This window comes from Mauremys mutica, chromosome 15 (genome assembly GCF_020497125.1).
Source record: "Mauremys mutica isolate MM-2020 ecotype Southern chromosome 15, ASM2049712v1, whole genome shotgun sequence".
Taxonomy (NCBI): domain Eukaryota; kingdom Metazoa; phylum Chordata; order Testudines; family Geoemydidae; genus Mauremys; species Mauremys mutica.
Window position 1 is genome coordinate 32,954,404 of NC_059086.1, and position 15,236 is coordinate 32,969,639.

Genomic DNA, 15,236 nt, shown 5'->3' on the forward strand with positions numbered 1-15,236 from the left:
GGGCCAGCGGTCCCGCACTACAAGTCCCAGGCTGCCCGGCCTGGGGTTTCCTTCCTGTGCGGCGGGAGGGAAGATGGCGGCGCTGAGCAGTGAGTGTCTCCTTCAGGGGGGCAGGGACCCCGGCCTGCGCTGGGGGGGATCTGCGCTGGGAGGGGGGCTGCCCCACGGGGGGGGGGCTGCCCCACAGGGGGGGAGAAGGGGTGGATCTGCGCTGGGGGGGAGCTGCCCCAGCTGGGGGGGATCTGCGCTGGGAGGGGGCTGCCCCAGCTGGGGGGGAGAAGGGGTGGATCTGCGCTGGGGGGGGAGCTGCCCCAGCTGGGGGGGATCTGCGCTGGGAGGGGGCTGCCCCAGCTGGGGTGCGGGGGGAAAGGAGGGCTCTGTGCTGGGAGGGGGCTGCCCCACAGGGGAGGGAAGGGGTGGATCTGCGCTGGGGGACACATTAACCCTTCATGCTCCGTTGTCCCCGCACCCCCCAGAGATCGGCGCCTTCCTGAAGTACGCCTGGGCCAAGGAGCCCGTCATCACCGTGTCCGTAGCCATCAGCATCCTGGGTGAGTTGTGATGCCAGCCCCCCCCCCCATGGCACAGCCCCCGCTCCCCCGTGCTGCAAGGGGGCTGGCACAGACTGCCAGGGGAGAGTGCCCCCTGCTGAGCCCCCCATGTCCGCAGGGCTGCGCTGATGCGGTGTCTCTCCCTGCAGCCGTGGTCGCGCCGCTGCTCAGCCCCTACACGAAGTACTCCAGCATGATCAACCAAGCGACGCCCTACGTGTACCCAGGTGAGGGCTCCCGGTCACGCCGCCCCCCACCTCGCTATCCGGGGGAGGTGCCAGGTGCTGCACTGGGGCATTGGCCCCACCCTGGGCCAGGGGAGAGCACCCCCTGCTGCTGTGCTGGGGCAATGGTGCTAGTACTGATGGGGTGGGGGGGATATGCACCCTGCTGAGCCCCTGCCCTTCAGCGCCCTCTAGCGCTGCCCTGGGGCTAGCACAGACTGCTGGGGGAAAGTGACCCACCCCATTCCCTGCAGCACAGCAGCCCCTAGCTGGGGGCCCCTCTTCCCCATACCAGGGCTGTCAGATCAAGTCTCAGCTGGCTGGTTCCCCAGCGGATCCTCATGGCCACAAGGGGGCACTGCAGCTTCGGGGTGCACCTTAGGCAGCGGGTAGCACCTGGGCTGATAGCAGTAGGGCTCTGACCGCTGAGGGAAGGGGTGAGCCCCACTGACTCAGTGCAGGGGTGGCTTTAACCCCTTCACCTCTGCACTGTCCCCTGGGGGAGCCCCCTAACCCAGCCCCGGAGGGATCCCTCCCCCTAAGCCACCTCCCCCTCTCTCTAGTGCCTGTGCGAGATGATGGCAACATGCCCGACATCCCTTCCCACCCCTGCGACAAGGAGGGGCCCAACCTGGACTGGCTGAAGAATCTGTGACAGGGCCGGGGCTCTGGGGAGGAGGTCGCTGGGACACACTGGCTGCAGAGGGAGCCTTCCCCCAGGCTGGGTCAGGGCGCTCCCCCCTGCTGGCTACAGGGGGTTGGTTCTCTCTGCCTCCCTCCTCCATGGATGTAATAAAGGTTTTGACTTCAGGGGGGGTGTGTGTGTGTGTGTGTCACTCCCTGCTGGCTCTGTCAGTGTCACTGGTGCCCCCTGGTGGCTGTTACTGTGTTGCTGGCAGTGCCTGCTGGAGGGACAGGCAGGGTCAACTCGAGCTGTTTTGCCGCACAAGTGGCAAAGGGGGGGGGGGGGGGGAAGAGAGAGAAAGGAAAAAACCCCTTGAGCAGCCCCCGAAGACAAAGCACTGCAGGACCTGCCGCAGCCCTGGCTGTGCCACCCCTTTCTATTGGGCACCCCAGGCACCAGCTTCCTTTGCTGGTGGCTGGAGCAGGCCCTGGGGACAGGACCGGGCTGCCTCTGTGTTAATCACTGGTGCCCCCTGCTGGCTCTGTTTGTCCCTGTCCCTGCTGGAGGGAGAGCTGGAGGCAGGGCTGCGGGGGGGGGGGCGGCGGGGGGGGGGGGGAGGGGGAGACGACGACAAGTGGGGCAATTTGCCCCAAGCCCTGCAGGGGCCCCCATGAGAGTTTTTTGGGGCCCCTGGAGCAGGGTTCCTTCACTCGCTCCAGGGGTCCCCAGAGCTTCTTCTGCTCAGGGTCTTTGGCAGTAATTTGCCGGTGGGGGTCCCCGCCACAGGTCTTCAGGGCACTTTGGCGGCGGGTCCCGAAGCAGAAGGGCCCCCCGCTGCTGAATTACCACCAAAGCAGAGCCCCCCCTCGCCAAAGACCCCAGGCCCCCTGAATCCTGTGGGCAGCCCTGCCTGGGGGTTGCATAGCTGCTACCCTCTACAGGAGGCCATGGGAATTGCATGCACAGTTTAATTACACTGAGGAGCAGGACAGTCTATACCTGGGGGGGGGGAGAGGCAGGGCCCTGGCCCAGTGCTGGCTCGCTCCACATACCCACAGATCATGCAGTGTTTATTAAAGCTCTACGGGGGCTTGCAGCGGGGCCCGGACCCAGTAGAGAATCAGGGACTAGAACACAGGTGTCCTGACTCCATTTATTATTAAGGGGGTAGCAATGCAGGGGCCATGGGGCTGTGCAAACAAAAAGACTAGACACCACTCCCCCTCCAGAGCCAGGGAGAGAACCCAGCTGTCCTATAGCCCAGCACATCCTCCCCCCAACCACGAGACCCCACTACCCTCCCAGGGCCAGAACCCAGCATCCCCACCCCCTCCTCCAGCTCGGCACAGCAGAGTTCACGCTGGTTGTGCGCTGTGGCCCAGGCCAGCATCTCTTTATTTCCCTGTCATGCGAGCTGCCCTGCTCCACGGGGCTTTTAAGCCTGAAAGATTCCGGCAGGAGTTTTACCCACCCTGGGAAACCACCTCCTCCCAGCCAGCTGGGGGCTCCCCACCCTGTCCCTGCTTAGGGACTGGTATACAGGGGATTAACTCTTCAGTCCACAGGGAAGGGCTGCACCCCTCCTGGTTTAACCCCTCGAGGGCCGGAGCGAGGGGCCTGGTCAGTTTCAGGAGGGTTCAGTCGAAATCAGCGCAGGCCCCGGGGCTGGAGAACTTGGGGTAATGGAGGAGCTTGTCCCGGGGCCGGGGCAGGGGCCAGCTGGAGCTCAGTACGGCATCCTGGTCACAGGGGAACTCATCCTCTTCTTTGAGCTGGGGGGAAGAAAGGGGTCAGACCCACAGGCCAATCCAGCCCAGCACCTGCCATGGGCCCATCTAGCCTGGTACTCTGCCCCTCACCCACATCAGCCCCATCTAGCTACCCCCCAGGAGCAAGGGGAGTGGCCAGTACCTGTGCAGGGAAGTCATCCATGGGGAGGAGGGCAGGGGCCAGCCGCCTGCCCCTCTGCTCCTTGTCCTCACGCCCGTGCCGGCGACGCTTCTTCCCAGTGGGGGTTTCCGCCTGGGATGGGCTCTTTGGCTCTGGACCGGCCGGTGGGAGACCAGGGAAGCGTCGGGGGGTCTCCTTCTCTGGAGGTTCATTCTCAGTATTGCCTGGGGTGGGGGCTTCTGGACTGGGGCTGCCTTCGTCCTGGGGAGGGGGGACAGAGCCATTCAGCGGGCTCCCACCCAGGGCTCTCCGGAGCCAAGCAGGGCCACAGTAAAGGGCCTGCTTCTCTTGACAGCTCCAAAACAGAATGTGCCCCGCTCCAGGGAGGGACCCCCTAGTGGGGACAGGGGCTCCTACCTCTAGGACAATGGTGAGCTGGCTCTGTCTGTAGTCATCCCCGTAGGAATCCAGGACCCTCATAAGGAATCTGTTGGGGGGACAAAGAGCGAGACATGCTGACATCAGGGCCCCAGTACGCCAGGCGCTGCCCAGACACAGAGTCGCCGAGATCGGGGCCCGGTCGGGCCAGGCGCTGCCCAGACCCAGAGTCGCCGAGATCGGGGCCCCGTCGGGCCGGGCGCTGCCCAGACACAATGTCAGTGATATCCGGGCCCCATCGGGCTGGGTTCTCCCTGGACACAGAGTTGCTGAGGTTGTCCCCGTCCCTGAGCTCTCACCTCCTCTCCTGCTTGAGCCGCCGCGTGATCTTCTGCACGTGGTGGAGTCGGTTCAACACCCTCTCGTTGACCTGGAGCCGGGGACGCAAACATATCAGGCCGGTAACTCACCCAGGCCGGAGCCTTCTCCCCCAGCACTCCCCACCTCTGCCCAAGCCCCCTCGTCCGAGGGGTCACCCCCTGTGTAAGATGCGTCTTGGGGGGGAGGGGGGTTCCAGAGGCTGAGCATTCCACAATGCGCCTGTGTTCACACCCCACGCCCGACTCAGACCAAGTCTCGCGAGCTGCTTTAATGTGTCTCCTTTGCAGCAGGAGATGAAAACACGGCTCTAATGAATGGTTAAGAACAGAGTCTGGTTAACCAGGCGGCTTTCGCTGTGTTATTAACTAGTGATCAACCTGCCCTGTTATTAACTTCTTTGCTGTGAGAATTATCTATAAAACACATTGTCGGACAGTCAGTGGAACAAGGAATTCACACGAGTGTGGCTCTGGGGATCACTAATTAGGCTCCTGAACCCCTGGGGTCAGCGTATCAGTGCCCTCCCGTGACGGAGCGGGGCGGGCTGACCTCGGCTAGTTTTACTGGGACTGTCTGCATGGGGGATGGGAGAGCAGGGGGTGACTTTACTTGAGGAACGATACCTGCGCCTGTAACCCAAGGCGGGACGGGGGTTGGGCCAGGTGACACCTTTGCCTGGGAAACTGGACAAAGGCTGGAGGAGGAGCCGGGGGGGGCGGGGTTTCCTGTCTTGGGAATCAGAGGGAACCCCAAGGTTGGGGTCTAAGCTCCCTACCCCCCAGAAGGACCTGACTAAGGGGTCCTGTTTATGCCTACAAGCTCTGGTTTAGACTGTGTTCCTGTCATCTAATAAACCTTCTGTTTACTGTCTGGCTGAGAGTCACGGTGAATCGCAGGAAGCCAGGGCCTGGTCTCTCCCAAACTCCGTGACACCTCCACACTAGTGCAATAAGCTTTGCACAAGGCATGCCTGGGGAGGGACCAGCTGAAGCCTGTCCGCTTGCGGAGCAGCGATATCATGGCAAAATTCACCTAGCAGCATCACGTGTAACGAGCTGAGATCCCGACTTTCCCAGCTAAGTCTGGGGAGCGGCTAGGCCGGTTTCTCAAAGACAAGGGAGGCCCCAGCCCGGTGGCAATGAAGCCGATGGGCCAGCGCCGAGCAAGCGGCCAGTCTTGGGCACGGAAGGGGAGCAGGGACAAAGGCCGGGTCTACACTACAGACCTATATCGACCGGCACGCTGGGGGTGGGCTGAGAGCCGGCCAGGCCTGGCTACAGCAGCAGGGCATTGCAAGAGCACCTCAGGTTACAGGGAAACGGGCGACAATAGCTCCCTGGTCTGGACTGTACCCACTATGCCACCGGGGGGCCAGGGGTGCTGGGCCCATAGAGGGCAGGCCCAAGATCTCTGGGAGATGTAATGAATGAGGCCAGGGCCCACAGTGGGAATGGGGCCCAATGCCCACTGAAGGGGCGGGGCCTGTGAGGGGGCAGGGCCTAAGGCCCACTGAAGGGGGACAGTGGGTACCCTGGATTGGTGGAGCAGGGGCTGGTGGTTATGAAGGAAGTAGGATGGGGCTGGGCACATGTGGGGTGATGATTTAGGGATTAGGGCTGGGCCATCTCTTAAGGCGCTATGGGTCATGGGGGCTGGTGGTTTCGGGGGCAGGGCCAGGCCGTGGCCAATGGAGGGAGTGACTTGGGGGCATAGCCAGGCTGTGGCCGGGGGGGAGTGGCTCAGGGGGCGGCGCCAGGCTGTGGTCAGTGTGGGGAGTGGCTCAGGGGGCGGCGCCAGGCTGTGGTCAGTGGGGGGAGCGGCTCAGGGGGCGGCGCCAGGCTGTGGTCAGTGGGGGGCGTGACTTGGGGGCATAGCCAGGCTGTGGCCGGGGGGGAGTGGCTCCGGGGGCGGCGCCAGGCTGTGGTCAGTGGGGGGAGCGGCTCAGGGGGCGGCGCCAGGCTGTGGTCAGTGGGGGGAGCGGCTCAGGGGGCGGCGCCAGGCTGTGGTCAGTGGGGGGAGCGGCTCAGGGGGCGGCGCCAGGCTGTGGTCAGTGGGGGGAGCGGCTCAGGGGGCGGCGCCAGGCTGTGGTCAGTGGGGGGAGCGGCTCGGCAGCGGGGCGGCGCCAGGCTGTGGTCAGTGGGGGGAGCGGCTCCGCGGGCGGCGCCAGGCTGTGGTCAGTGGGGGGAGCGGCTCAGCGGGCGGCGCCAGGCTGTGGTCAGTGGGGGGAGCGGCTCAGCGGGCGGCGCCAGGCAGTGGTCAGTGGGGGGAGTGGCTCAGCGGGCGGCGCCAGGCCATGACCAGTGGGGGGGCGGTTCAGGGGGCGGCGCCAGGCTGTGGTCAGTGGGAGGAGCGGCTCAGGGGGCGGCGCCAGGCTGTGGTCAGTGGGGGGAGTGGCTCAGGGGGCGGCGCCAGGCCATGACCAGTGGGGGGAGCGGTTCAGGGGGCGGCGCCAGGCTCTGGTCAGTGGGAGGAGCGGCTCAGGGGGCGGCGCCAGGCTGTGGTCAGTGGGGGGAGTGGCTCAGGGGGCGGCGCCAGGCTGTGGTCAGTGGGGGGAGCGGTTCAGGGGGCGGCGCCAGGCTGTGGTCAGTGGGGGGAGTGGCTCAGGTGGCAGAGCCAGGCCATGACCAGTGGGGGGAGCGGCTCAGCGGGCGGCGCCAGGTTCGGTCCCCAGCTCTGGGTCGGGTTCCAGCCCCCGTGGTGCCCCCTCCCTACCTGCTCGATCTCCTTGCAGCGCCGGCCCAGCGCCTGAATCTTCCGGCGGCCCAGCTCCCGCTGCCGCTGCTGGCTCTCCTCCTCCTCCTCGTCCTGCAGGTTGTCCCCGCTCAGCCCCCCGTCCACGAACTCCACCTCCGTCTCCAGCTCGCTCTCCAGGATGTTCCCCCCGAAGAGCGGGGGCAGCGCCAGCTCCGAGCCCGGGGGCACCGAGAACTCCTCGAAGCCCACCCCGGCCATGGTGCTGGGGCGGGGGGGGGAGAGGGGGGCGATGAGATGGGGGAGGGAAATGGGGAAAACGGGGCCTCCCCAACCAAGCACTGAGCGGCGACAACCCCCCCCCCCGACTCCTCTGCTGTTAACACTCCCCACTAGGGACCCACCTTCCCCTCCTGCTAATACCCCCCACCAGGGCCCCGACCTCTCCTCCCCCCCGCTGCTAACCCCCCCCCACGCCAGGATCCCCACCCCCCGCACTCACCTTCCCCCCCGGGCCCCGCTCCCCGACTCCTGCCTGCGGCCGACCTCCCCTCCCGCTGCGGGGCGAAACCGGACGCGCGGTGATGACGCCACGGACCGGGAGGGCGGAGCTAGCGCGAGGCGCGCCCGTTAAAGGGACCGGGGGCGGGAGGGAGGGGGAGCAGCGCGGGGTGACGCCATCGGCGCGGGCCGGAAGCGGGGACGTGACGCACCGAGAGCGGAGACCGGGGAGTGGGAGGGGCGCGAGCTGGTAACGGGCGGCGCGCGGGGGCAGGTGGGGGCCGTGGGGAGGCTGAGGGGGCGGGGGACACAGCTATGGGGCAGGAGAGGGGGGGTGGGCAGGGGTGGCGCAGGCTGGGGGGAGGTGGGGCCCATGGGGTGGCTAAGGGGGTTGCAGGCGGGGAGGAGGGGTTGGGGGCAGGGGGCACAGATATGGGGCAGGAGAGGTGGGGCAGGCAGGGGACCCATGGGGAGGCTGATGGGGGGTACAGGAGGAGTTGGGGGGCGGGGGACACAGCTATGGGGCAGGAGAGGTGGGGCGGGCAGTGGGTGGCACAGGCTTGAGGTGGGGCCCATGGGGTGGCTAAGGGGGTTGCAGGCAGGGAGGAGCGGTTGGGGGCAGGGGGAGAGGTGGGCTCACAAAAGGAGGCCTGACTCCAGCCCTGCCAGGGCCCTGGCTGGGCTCAATAGGTGGCTAGCGGGGTGGGATCATCCCTAGGGCAGAGGGTGTCTGGGTGGGGTGTGCAGAGAAGCCGCCCCCCCACTCCAGGCTCTGCTCACCTCCGCTCCCTGCTCTCGCTGTCCCAGACCTGAAGGATGTCTCTGGCGGACGAGCTGCTGGCCGACCTGGAGGAGGCGGCGGAGGAGGAGGACAACTTTGTGGATGAGGAAGATGAGCCGGCCATCGAGGATGTGCAGGAGGAGATGCAGCTGGACCTCAGTGTTGACTCGGTCAAGAGCATTGCCAAGCTCTGGGACAGCAAGATGGTGAGAGATGGGGCCTTTCCCCTTTAGGGGGCATTGGTTCCCATCCAGCCCCAGGGCAGGGACTGGCTGGCTCAGGGGGGCGGGGAATGGGGCCTCTCCCTTCTAAGGGGTGCTGGCTCCAATCTGGCCCCAGGCGGGGGACTGGCTTGGGGGCAGGGGGCAGTGAATGAGACATGGGGCCTCTTTTCTCTACTGCCATGCTGGGGCATTGAGGTCAGCCCTGACTCAGAGGGAAGAGCATCCCCTGCTGCCCCCTTTTCCCCCACTTGCTTCGTCTTTTCCAAGTACAGCAGAGCCTGCTGTGTTTTCTCTTGGCAGTTTGCGGAGATCATGGTGAAGATCGAGGAGTATATCAGCAAACAGTCGAAAGCCACCGAAGGTACTGGATCGGAGAGGGGGGGTGCGGGAGCGAAGCTAACCTCTCTGCTCTCACTGCGAAGCTGGTACCACCAGTATCGCAGCACCTCCTAGCATTGGGGTCAGCACTGTCTGGGGAGAGCGCCCCCCACTAAGCCCCTGCCTTGCTCCCTGCAGCACAGTGCCCCCTTACGCCGCACGGGGCATTGGGACCTTCCCTGACTCCTGGGGGAGAGCGCCCCCTACTGAACCTGCTCCGTGTAGCGCACAGCCCCAGTGAGATCCTTATGTGCGTTCTCTCCGCAGTGATGGGGCCGGTGGAGGCGGCTCCGGAGTACCGAGTAATCGTCGATGCCAACAACCTGACGGTGGAGATCGAAAATGAACTGAGTGAGTGGCTCCCTCGTGGTGGGCGTTGCTAAAAAGAATCGGGGTGGGGGGGAGGGCGCAGTGTGTGTTTGGGGGGTACAGAAAGTGCAGTGCGAGAGAGGGGCTCCATCTCCTTTGGTTCATGCTCTCCGTGGCGAAGTCAGGGACGTTCTCTGGCCTGCCTTGTGCAGGAGGTCACATCCGATGCCCTTCTGTGAGCCTAGAGTGCCTGCCCCAGCAAGGATGCACTCCTGGCGTACGCAGCTCTGCTCTCCGCTGTGTCCGTGACTGGAGGAGTTTCCCATCGCACGGCCAGCTGTTGCGGGGGGGCAGGGGCTGCGCGTGTAGTGGAGCTGGCTGGCAGACAGCCTCTCCTTGCTCTGAGTCGGACTGAGAAACCAAAACTTCTGATTTGGGACCTTCCGCTTGCGAGAGCAGAGAACAGGAAGCAGAAGGGTTAATTCTGAAGGAAACGGGGACTGTGCAGCCTTGTGGTTAGAGCGCTTGGGAGTTGGGTTTATTCCCAGCTGTGTTGCTGGGGGACTGTCCCTCACTCTGTGCCTCAGTTTCCCCATCAGTGAAATAAAGAAGGGCAGCGCAGTTAGGACTAAGCCATGAGACTGAGTTGGTAAAATGGCCAGGTGGGGTAATCCCCAGCTCTTGTCTATGGGCAGCCGTACAGGGCCTGGCTGGGAACATGCAGCTGCCCTGCTAGGGTCCGGGGGCTTCTGTGACAGAAGACAGAGGCCCCCAGATTTCTGGGGCTGCTCCCCAGTAACTAACAGAGTGGGGTCTCGACCCTTCCCCTCCCCCTTTCTGTCCCATCAGACATCATCCACAAATTCATCCGGGATAAATACTCCAAGCGATTCCCCGAGCTGGAGTCCCTGGTTCCCAATGCCCTGGATTACATCCGCACGGTCAAGGTGTGTGGTGCCGCTGCTGCTAGCGGTGGGCTAGGAGGGACGAGGGACGGGCGGTGCTGGGTGGAGGGGAGGGCAGATGGGTGTTAGGAGGAGGAGGTGCTGGGGCTGGGCACAGGGTGGTGGGCGAAGGGCCATGTTGGGGGAGTGCAGGAACTGAAGGGGGGGTGGGGGAGGGAGGTGAGCAAACACTGAATATCCAGGGGCTTGGGGTGACCCAGACCTCCGAGTCGCTGGGGTTGGGTGGCGACAGGACTGAGGGTCTGGCTGCCAGGGGTTGGGCACTGAAGGCCCAGATGGTGGGGGGTGGGAAAGCCAGGTGGGGTGGGCATTGAGGATCTGGGTGATGGGGGGGGGGTGGCACTGAGGGTCTGGTTGAGGGGGGTTGGGCACTGAAAAGCCAGACCCAGGGGTGGGGGGTTAGCTGGGTAAGGTGGGGGTGGGCACTAGGGGTCTGGGGGATTGGGGAGGGCGGGAATAGCCAGGGTTGGGCTCTGGCTGGGCACCTGCTGTCCTCTGTCTTCCCCCTGCCTTGCGGTGCCCTTGGTGCTGGGGCCGGGCGGAGCAGTACCAGGGCTGTGTCCGTGTGTCTGTCCCAGCCCTGCTGACTGACTGACCCCCTGCGTTTATCTGTGTCGTCCCCACGCAGGAGCTGGGCAACAGCCTGGACAAATGCAAGAACAACGAGAACGTGCAGCAGATCCTGACTAACGCCACCATCATGGTGGTGAGCGTCACGGCCTCCACCACGCAAGGGTACGCTGGGCCGTGCCCCCCCCCCCCTTCCTAGATCCCTGCCCTGCTGTGGGGGCCCAATCTCCAGTTCCCCCACCTGCCACTGTAGTGGGGACACTGGCCACAGGCCTCCCCTATGCTGACCCTGGGTGGTGGAGCACTGGGCCCCTCCTTCTTTCCTATCTTCTGTCCCCGGCTGCCCCCAGTGCTCCATTTCCCATGCACAGGGACCTGACCCCTGAGCTGGAGGGTGGGGAGAGCCAGGAGGCAGGACTCCTGGGTTCTATCCCTGGCTCTAGTCTCCAGAAGCTGCTGCATCTCAGTGGGAGGCACATGGGGGGGGGGGGGGATGTGAGCGAGGGGATTGGGCTGGGCCCAGATGGGACAAGGAATCGCCTGCCCTGCGTCTGGGGGCCCCTGTCAGAGCCTAGGTGCCAGGGGGCTTCAGCCCCCCAGGAGGCCAGGGGCATGGGGGTCACCCGTCGTCCTCCCCCCGCAGGCAGCAGCTGACGGAGGAGGAGCTGGAACGCATCGAGGAAGCCTGCGACATGGCCCTGGAGCTCAACCAGTCAAAGCACCGCATCTACGAGTACGTGGAGTCCCGCATGTCCTTCATCGCCCCCAACCTGTCCATCATCGTCGGCGCCTCCACTGCTGCCAAGATCATGGGTGAGGGCTGCGGGGTGGGGCGGGAGGGGGCACGGGGCCTCTACCGAGCGCCGGCTCCCATCCAGCCCAGGCAGACGGCGGGGTCCCCCCCCGCCGCTCTCAGGCCGAGCAGGTCTAACGCTGCCCATCCACCCCGCAGGCATCGCTGGCGGCCTCACCAACCTCTCCAAGATGCCGGCCTGTAACATCATGCTCCTGGGAGCCCAGCGCAAGACCCTGTCCGGCTTCTCCAGCACCTCGGTGCTGCCCCACACGGGGTACATCTACCACAGCGACATCGTGCAGTCGCTGCCCCCGGTACGACCCCTCTGCTCGCGTCAGGTCCCAGCGCCCCAACACCCATCCGTTCTGTTCCCCCATCACCGCCCGGCTCCCCCCTGTCGCCCCTCCACTCTATCCCCCGGGATCCCACACCCCAACGTTTCTCACTGTCCCTGAGCTCTTCCTGCCCCCCGACGCCCTTCTGCTCTATTTCCCCCACCACCACCCGGCTCCCCTCCCAGTGCCTCGACACCTGGCCACTCCATCCCCCGGATCCTGCACCCTGACATTTCTCAGTGCCTCTGAGCTCTTCTCCCCCCCCCCCCGCCCTGACACCTGCCTCCCCATCTGTCGTCCCCTTCCCCTTGGATCTCAGCACCCTGATGCTCATCTGCATCTCCCCACTCTGTTCCCCGATATCCCAGCCCCTGACACCTGGCTCCCCATCTGGTCCCCTTCTCCCCCCGGATCCCAGGGCCCTGACGCTCGTCTGCATCTCCCCGCTCTGTCCCCCCGATGCCCCTGTGCTTCCTCGCTCAGGCTCGGTCTCCCAGCACCTTGACACCTCTCTCTCCCCCAGGACCTGCGGAGGAAGGCGGCTCGTCTTGTTGCTGCAAAGTGCACGCTGGCGGCTCGGGTTGACAGCTTCCATGAGAGCCCAGAGGGGAAGGTGGGTCTCAAATAGGAGTGGGGTTTAGGGGTTAGAGCGGGGGGGCTGGGAGGAGGATGGGGTCTAGGGGTAAGAACGCCCCCCCCCCTTCGTGTGTGACCTGACCCCCTAGCGGTGCCCTCCCTGTGTGCAGGGGAGAGTGGTGAATGCCCGGCTAGTTCTCCTTGTCTCCTCTCCGCTTCCCTGGCAGGTGGGCTACGACCTCAAGGAGGAAATTGAACGAAAGTTTGACAAATGGCAGGAGCCTCCCCCCGTGAAGCAGGTGAAGCCCCTGCCGGCCCCCCTGGATGGCCAGAGAAAGAAACGAGGAGGCCGCAGGTGAGAGGGGATTGAGTGGGGGCCTCCAGGGGGCACTGGCTCCCATCCGGCACCAGGGCAGGCACTGGCTGGCTCAGGGGGGCAGGGAATGGGACCTCTGCCCTCGAGAGGGTGCCCCACTCCCTCCCCAGAGCTGGGGGTAGAACCCAGGTGTCCCAGTCCCAGAATTCAACCACCCGAGCACCAGTCCACCTGCTGTTCCCTCCCAGGTACCGGAAGATGAAGGAACGACTGGGGCTCACGGAGATCCGGAAACAGGCCAACAGGATGAGCTTTGGGGAGGTGAGCAGCCTCCGACCTTCGTCCCCTTCCCCACAGAGATTCTCTCCCTGGCTCTGGGGGCTAGTGGTTGGAGCACAGGGGCTGGGAGCGAGGAGTCCTGGGTTCTATCCCCAACTGGCCTGGGCGTTACGGTTGGGGGTGAGCTGGCAGCTCATAGCTGCCCTGGTGAATTCCTCGTGGATGCTTATGGTGGAGTTAATCCAGAGCCGCCCTCTGAGGACCAACACTTGCTGGAGACGTGCAAGGTGTTCCCTACCCCCACCCCCAAAATGGAACTTGTCCCCCCCTGGGGGGACTCGGTGCTAGTCAGGGCCAGTCTCTAGGGTGCTTTGAGCTCTCACCCCTTGATCGTCATCCTTCCCTCTGTGACTCTGGAAACTGCCCCCCCCCCCCGGCAGATCGAGGAAGACGCCTACCAAGAGGACTTGGGCTTCAGCCTGGGCCACCTGGGCAAGTCGGGCAGCGGCCGGGTGCGGCAGACGCAGGTCAACGAGGCCACCAAAGCCAGGATCTCCAAGACCTTGCAGGTAGCGAGGGGGACGGGGATGGAGTCATGCGGGCCGGGTCCCCTCTCACGCCCTGGCGTCCCATAGTGCCATGACACTGGAGCTGATCCCGCCGCCCCACCCCAGAGGTGGCTGCTCTCTGCGCCAAGCAAGCATGGTGGAGCAGAGCCCTCCCTCCCATCAGGGACCAGTAGAGACCCCCTCCTCTCAGGAGCAATGGGGTTCCCTCTGCCCACCACACAGGCAGCTGGGCTCCCCCCAGTACTTGCCCACTGAGAGCTCCCCACTCTGAGCGATGGGCTCAGGCTCCCTGCAGACTCAGGCTGCGTCTTGAAACAAAGCCGCGATTCCGATCCCATCCCCTGAGCCTCTAGGCAGCCCCGCTCCCTGCGGGTGTTCCCCTTCCCAGTCTATATCATCGTCCCCTCCCCGCGCGCCATCCATGTGCTAAGTCGGCGTCCCTCCGTCCCCGCGCAGCGCACACTCCAGAAGCAGAGCATGGTGTACGGCGGGAAGTCGACAATCCGGGACCGCTCCTCAGGCACGGCCTCCAGCGTGGCCTTCACTCCGCTCCAGGTAAGCCCCACGGCTGCCATAGATCTGGGCTCATGAAGGACGCAGCACCTCCAAGAGCAGTTGCGGGAGGCGATATTGACGTGGCCTTTGACCTACTCCCCCATATCTCTTGCCCCGAATATCCCTGCATGAATGAGGGGTAGGAAATAAATTTCCCGCAAGTGGGTGGGGGACGTTTCTGGACCCTTCCTCAGAGATGTGGGTATTGGCAGCTGTCAGACAAGGGATCTTGCAGCTCTCATCCTATCTGGAGAATTCTTTACTGATGTCTCCCATAAGGAGCACTTCCTGTCCTAAACTGACCTGCAGTGCAGCTGTTAAAAGCCTCCTGCCCCAGCACTGAGCAAAGGGTCTCTGTATAAACACCCCCCCGGCCCTCACCCCACAGGGGCCACCTCTCGGCATCAGGCGCACATGGCAAATGTCTCTCTCTGTCTCAGGGGCTGGAGATCGTTAACCCACAAGCGGCAGAGAAGAAGGTGGCGGAGGCCAACCAGAAATACTTCTCCAGCATGGCGGAGTTCTTAAAGGTGAAGAGCGAGAAAAGCGGCATCATGTCCAGCACATGAGCCTCTTCCCCACAGACTCACCCCTGCCCCCTCGCCCAGAGCCCGGCCGCGCTGGGAAGCAGCAGGGAAATTCGGGGGCTTTTGTTCTAGCTCCCTCGCTCAGCGGGACCTGACCCTTCCACCTCCCAGCTGCAGAGAAGCTGGGCCGAGCCAACCTGCTGTCTCCTGAGCATCTTTCTGTTCCCAGGGGGACCCACGCCTGAGCTCCACACAGGCTTGGGAGCTGTGTGTGTCCGGGGAGGGGAGTGAATTGTGTGGGAACCCCTAGCTCTGTTCACTGTATAAGGGGTGTGAGAGAGAGGGACCCCTGTTACCTGTATAAATGAGTGGGTGTGTGCATGAGATGAATGCAGAATGGCTGGTACAGCGATTTCTCAGTGCTCATGTTGAAATCTCCCTTGGCTTGTGCCCGAGGGCAGAGGCGGGGAATGGGCTGATGAAAGGGGGGGGGGGTGGAGGGACGTTTATTGGGAGCAAACGTGGGCTGAATCTGTCTTTTTAATTTTGTTTTTGGAAGAAATATAACACTCACTCCCAGCCTCTCTCTGGTTCTTGGCGGGGGCGCGTCTCTCAAAGGGAGGGGTAGGGAATGGGTTACAAGGGAATTAGCACAATCGTGGCGAGGTGTTGTCCAGCTGCAGAGTGGCAGCGGCTGGGGCCCCCGATGGCATATGTGGCCCTGTGTGCTAGGAGCTGTACGTGTTCATGATATGAGTGACCCTGTAGCCCCTCCTAGAGCAGCTGGAAGTCCACTACACGTGATGCTGCCCAAC

The 15,236-nt window shown here is 64.4% G+C and overlaps 3 protein-coding genes across 4 annotated transcripts; 2 read left to right on the top strand and 1 right to left on the bottom strand.

The window, feature by feature from the left end:
- Nucleotides 1-4: 4 nt before the first annotated feature.
- NDUFA3 (NADH:ubiquinone oxidoreductase subunit A3) lies at nucleotides 5-1,585 on the top strand. Its single transcript, XM_044989015.1, has 4 exons — nucleotides 5-89; nucleotides 477-551; nucleotides 701-778; nucleotides 1,339-1,585. The coding sequence occupies exons 1-4, from the start codon at nucleotides 74-76 to the stop codon at nucleotides 1,428-1,430; spliced, it is 261 nt and encodes an 86-aa protein (XP_044844950.1). The 5' UTR covers nucleotides 5-73; the 3' UTR covers nucleotides 1,431-1,585.
- Nucleotides 1,586-2,356: 771 nt separating this feature from the next.
- Nucleotides 2,357-7,395, bottom strand: TFPT (TCF3 fusion partner). Of its 2 annotated transcripts, none has more exons than XM_044989065.1 (6): nucleotides 7,246-7,262; nucleotides 6,762-7,007; nucleotides 4,028-4,098; nucleotides 3,708-3,777; nucleotides 3,312-3,551; nucleotides 2,357-3,172 (listed from the first exon to the last, which is right to left on the bottom strand). In XM_044989065.1, exons 2-6 carry the CDS (start codon nucleotides 6,999-7,001, stop codon nucleotides 3,038-3,040), a joined length of 756 nt encoding a protein of 251 aa, XP_044845000.1. In that variant the 5' UTR covers nucleotides 7,002-7,007; nucleotides 7,246-7,262; the 3' UTR covers nucleotides 2,357-3,037. The 2 variants fall into 2 exon arrangements, with proteins under 2 accessions (XP_044845000.1, XP_044844998.1); XM_044989063.1 differs by having other exon boundaries at nucleotides 2,359-3,172; nucleotides 6,762-7,005; nucleotides 7,243-7,395.
- PRPF31 (pre-mRNA processing factor 31) lies at nucleotides 7,395-14,957 on the top strand. The gene is made up of 14 exons (XM_044989062.1): nucleotides 7,395-7,491; nucleotides 8,049-8,228; nucleotides 8,547-8,607; nucleotides 8,892-8,975; nucleotides 9,783-9,880; nucleotides 10,527-10,633; nucleotides 11,112-11,281; nucleotides 11,421-11,578; nucleotides 12,123-12,212; nucleotides 12,403-12,530; nucleotides 12,740-12,812; nucleotides 13,211-13,339; nucleotides 13,796-13,894; nucleotides 14,335-14,957. Exons 2-14 carry the CDS (start codon nucleotides 8,058-8,060, stop codon nucleotides 14,461-14,463), a joined length of 1,497 nt encoding a protein of 498 aa, XP_044844997.1. The 5' UTR covers nucleotides 7,395-7,491; nucleotides 8,049-8,057; the 3' UTR covers nucleotides 14,464-14,957.
- Nucleotides 14,958-15,236: the final 279 nt, after the last annotated feature.

Excerpts from the sequence above, each read along its gene's own strand:
- NDUFA3 (XM_044989015.1), top strand. Across the intron at positions 552-700 it reads CGTAGCCATCAGCATCCTGG|CCGTGGTCGCGCCGCTGCTC; the intron begins GTGAGTTGTGAT and ends CTCTCCCTGCAG. Across the intron at positions 779-1,338 it reads GACGCCCTACGTGTACCCAG|TGCCTGTGCGAGATGATGGC; the intron begins GTGAGGGCTCCC and ends CCCTCTCTCTAG.
- PRPF31 (XM_044989062.1), top strand. The coding sequence starts at position 8,058 with ATGTCTCTGGCGGACGAGCTGCTGGCCGACCTGGAGGAGGCGGCGGAG. Across the intron at positions 9,881-10,526 it reads ATTACATCCGCACGGTCAAG|GAGCTGGGCAACAGCCTGGA; the intron begins GTGTGTGGTGCC and ends GTCCCCACGCAG. Across the intron at positions 13,895-14,334 it reads TGGCCTTCACTCCGCTCCAG|GGGCTGGAGATCGTTAACCC; the intron begins GTAAGCCCCACG and ends TCTCTGTCTCAG.
- TFPT (XM_044989065.1), bottom strand. The coding sequence starts at position 7,001 with ATGGCCGGGGTGGGCTTCGAGGAGTTCTCGGTGCCCCCGGGCTCGGAG. Across the intron at positions 3,778-4,027 it reads CGGCTCAAGCAGGAGAGGAG|ATTCCTTATGAGGGTCCTGG; the intron begins GTGAGAGCTCAG and ends TCCCCCCAACAG. Across the intron at positions 3,552-3,707 it reads AGCTCACCATTGTCCTAGAG|GACGAAGGCAGCCCCAGTCC; the intron begins GTAGGAGCCCCT and ends CCCCCTCCCCAG.